The sequence below is a fragment of the Chiloscyllium plagiosum genome, chromosome 15 (assembly GCF_004010195.1).
Source record: "Chiloscyllium plagiosum isolate BGI_BamShark_2017 chromosome 15, ASM401019v2, whole genome shotgun sequence".
Lineage (NCBI taxonomy): Eukaryota > Metazoa > Chordata > Chondrichthyes > Orectolobiformes > Hemiscylliidae > Chiloscyllium > Chiloscyllium plagiosum.
In genome coordinates this window covers 51057987-51061552 of record NC_057724.1, presented here as the reverse complement: position 1 = coordinate 51061552, position 3566 = coordinate 51057987, and the positions used below count along the sequence as shown (strand labels likewise).

Here is a 3566-nt window from a genome sequence, read left to right as displayed (position 1 = left end):
CAAAGTCTTTTCTCTGGGGTGGGGGAGTCCAGAACTAGAGGGCATAGGTTTAGGGTGAGAGGGGAAAGATATAAAAGAGACCTAAGGGGCAACTTTTTCAAGCAGAGGGTGGTACGTGTATGGAATGAGCTGCCAGAGGATGTGGTGGAGGCTGGTACAATTGCAACATTTAAGAGGCATTTGGATGGGTATATGAAAAAGAAGGGTTTGGTGGGATATGGGCCAGGTGCTGGCAGGTGGGATTAGATTGGGTTGGGATATCTGGTCGGCATGGATGGGTTGGACCGAAGGGTCTGTTTCCATGCTGTCTCTATGACTCTATAACAGTTATGATCAGACTTCCTTAGTTGAATTAGTAAATTATATCCTTTCATAGGTACAAAAATAATGAATAAATGATTACACATCAGAAGGTCATTTTAGTTAATTTAAACAAATAATTTCTCTACACTGTATGATATACCTATACTACCAAGGTAGCATCATGCCTGCTAAAAGTCTAATTTCTATTACTCAGCCAGCCTTTGGATCCTTCACTGCCTGTGCAGCCCTTGAAGCTTCTTTTGATTTCTAATCTCTCTCTTCCTGGAGAGACATCAAGGGATTTTCTGATAAAATGGGAATGATGTTTTTTTTCTGGTAAATGAGCTAACAGATTGCCATTTAATCATTTTCTGGATTAGCATGTTGTGCACTTTGCATCAGTTCACTTTTAGTTTCAACCTTGTAGGACAACTTTTTTTTTGCTTTTAAAAACACCAAAACTTAGAATTTCAAATCATTGTGCACATAATTATCAGAGAACCTTAAAACATGACCTTAGCAATTACCTTTTGAAAATGTGAAGAATATTCACTGCATTCTCTTTTCTACAAACATGAGGATTTCGACAGATAAATCATTCAAATTAGTCAAAACCATATTGACTATTTCTGATTCGAATAAACCGTTTTAGATGTTTGCTATCATTGTAGCTGACTCACAGGTGATTTGGTTCCTTAATAAAGAAGTAACCTTATGTGAAGGTAAATCCTTACGAAAGCTAAACTCTCCAGAATTAGTACATTAAAATAAAATCTTAAGATAATTAACAGAAAAATACACTCAAAGTCAGCAAGCCATTTAATGTGGAGAATAAATGTAAACAAAGGGAAAACAAATGAAAATGTAGAAGTGACATATTAAAGAAGGTTTTCTCCCAAAAGATAATGGGTTGACAGAACGATGTTGGAAGTAGATGGTTGATTAAGATTGAGTAACAACTTTGACAAGCTGGGTCAATATCTGTACTGCTATAGAGTGGGAATGAGGGTTCCAGGAACACTGCTTAATTTAATTTTGAAGAAGCAAGATAGAAAGGCAGGTTTGAACTTTTCACAACCTCATGATGTCTCAAAGTCCTTTATGGGCAAAAGTGAGGACTGCAGATGCTGGAGATTAGAGTCAAGAGTGTGATGCTGGAAAAACACAGCAGGTCAGGCAGCATCCGAGGAGCAGGAGAATCGACATTTGGGCAAAAGCCCTTCATCAGGAATTCGTGCTGTGTTTTTCCAGCACTGCACTCTCGATTCAAAGTCCTTTATAGCCCATGATGCTCTGTGGGTTATCTCTCTTGAGGGCAAACTAACTTTGAACAGTGGACCTCCAACAGGATATTATTAAATCCTTTATTTACATAACCAAATGCCCAATATCTGTTTTATATAATAATTTCTGAAACCTTTTATTGTGTAAATCAACATTTGGATTACACTTCCAGCTTGTAAAGAGTGCAAACTGATGCTCGACATATTAGAAGATTAGGCCCTCTTTTATTAAGCAGTGAACACTAAGTGTTTACTGTGGAGCAGAATCTTTTGACCTCAATGTGAACACTAATCATGACAAGGTAGGTGCAAAAATTCTAAATGCAGAGTAAAACTCATTCCACAAACAACAGAAATCAGCACCAACCCAGAAGAACTCCCTTAAATTCATTTTCTCCATCAGAACTCCTGTGGTTTGTCTGAGTGCAACTGATAGCTTCTGTCAAATAAAGAGTTAGCTTTGTGAATTTGATCCTTAACTATTAGGAATTGGTTTGAGGCTGCTGAAGCACACTATTAAAGTTTGGGCGGACACCATCATTTCATTGATATAGGTTGTATTTGAACCCAGGTCTTCGGGGTGAATTAAAATATACTACTGTTTTTAATAATGCTGAGAAATTGGCAAAGAAGATTCTGATGAAATAAAGTGAAGCAAGCACTTGTGTTACATTGGAGATCCTTACCACTTTGTATGTTCAAAACATGATGGTTGTCCAAAGACCAGCCGCCTAAATTGGAGGCATCCTTTTCAAATCCCTGTAGAATTGCTGTCCTTTTCTCCCACAGTAGCAAATCTGGACAGGTTTCATATTCATATCCCACTGAAACTGAGAAACAATTACAAAAGAACATTGAAACCATTTCCTGCTGAGATCATAGATTCAAGGACTGGCATTAACAAATTAATTCTAGTTTGGAAAATCCATTTGTTTTTAAGGTGAGGATCATTCATTCATACTCCTGCACATGCACATACTTTATTAAACAAATACAAGGAGGACAGGTTTGTTTGCATATCATTTGATGTGTTTAATACTGTAAGTGATGACATCATGTATTTTTTGGGATGATTGGTGGATAAAAGTATCAAAAATGTGACTTCAAAAAAATCAGAATGCCAAAAGATTTTATAAAATAAAAAAAAGATACCCTGGGAGATCAGATACATCAGATAACCCAAAAACCATAGCCTTGAGCACTTGAAGTGTCTGAAGAGATTTGATAATACACGTTTATTTTAAGAAATGTCCAAAAGGGCAACTCTGAAATAGGAATTAATAACCTCATCCCAATTTGAATATTTGTGAATATTTTGTCATCAACACGAACTGATCACACTTCATAGAGTCATAGAGTCAGAGATGTACAGCATGGAAACAGACCCTTCGGTCCAACTCCTGCATGCCGACCAGATATTCCAATCCAATCTAGTCCCACCTACCAGCACCTGGCCCATATCCTTTCACAGCCTTCCTATTCATATACCCATCCAAATGCCTTTTAAATGTTACAATTGTACCAGCCTCCACTACTTCCTCTGGCAGCTCATTCCATACACGCACCACCCACTGTGTGAAAAAGTTGCCCTGTAGGACTCTTTTATATCTTTCCCCTCTCACCCTAAACCTATGCCCTCTAGTTCTGGAGTCACTGACCCCAGGGAAAATACTTTGTCTATTTATCCTATCCATGCCCCTCATGGTATTGTAAACCTCTATAAGATCACCCCTCAACCTCCGACGCTCCAGGAAAAACAGCCCCAGCCTGTTCATCCTCTCCCTATAGCTCAAATCCTCCAACCCTGGCAACATCCTTGTAAATTTTTTCTGAACCATTTCAAGTTTCACAACATCTTTCCATTAGGAAGGAGACCAGAATTGCACACAATATTCTAACAGTGGCCTAACCAATGTCCTGTACAGCCACAACATGACCTCCCAATTTCTGTACTCAATACTCTGACCAATAAAAGAAAGC

General features: G+C 38.2%; 1 protein-coding gene across 6 annotated transcripts in view; it reads right to left on the bottom strand.

Moving 5' to 3' along the window:
- Window positions 1-3566, bottom strand: part of tenm1 (teneurin transmembrane protein 1) — a 2412691-nt gene that overhangs the window by 119771 nt on the left and 2289354 nt on the right. For all 6 annotated transcript variants that reach the window (XM_043704862.1, XM_043704861.1, XM_043704865.1 and 3 more), the window contains one exon: window positions 2273-2416. In XM_043704862.1, the coding sequence (XP_043560797.1) occupies window positions 2273-2416 (144 nt within the window). The remainder of the gene's footprint in view (window positions 1-2272; window positions 2417-3566) is intronic.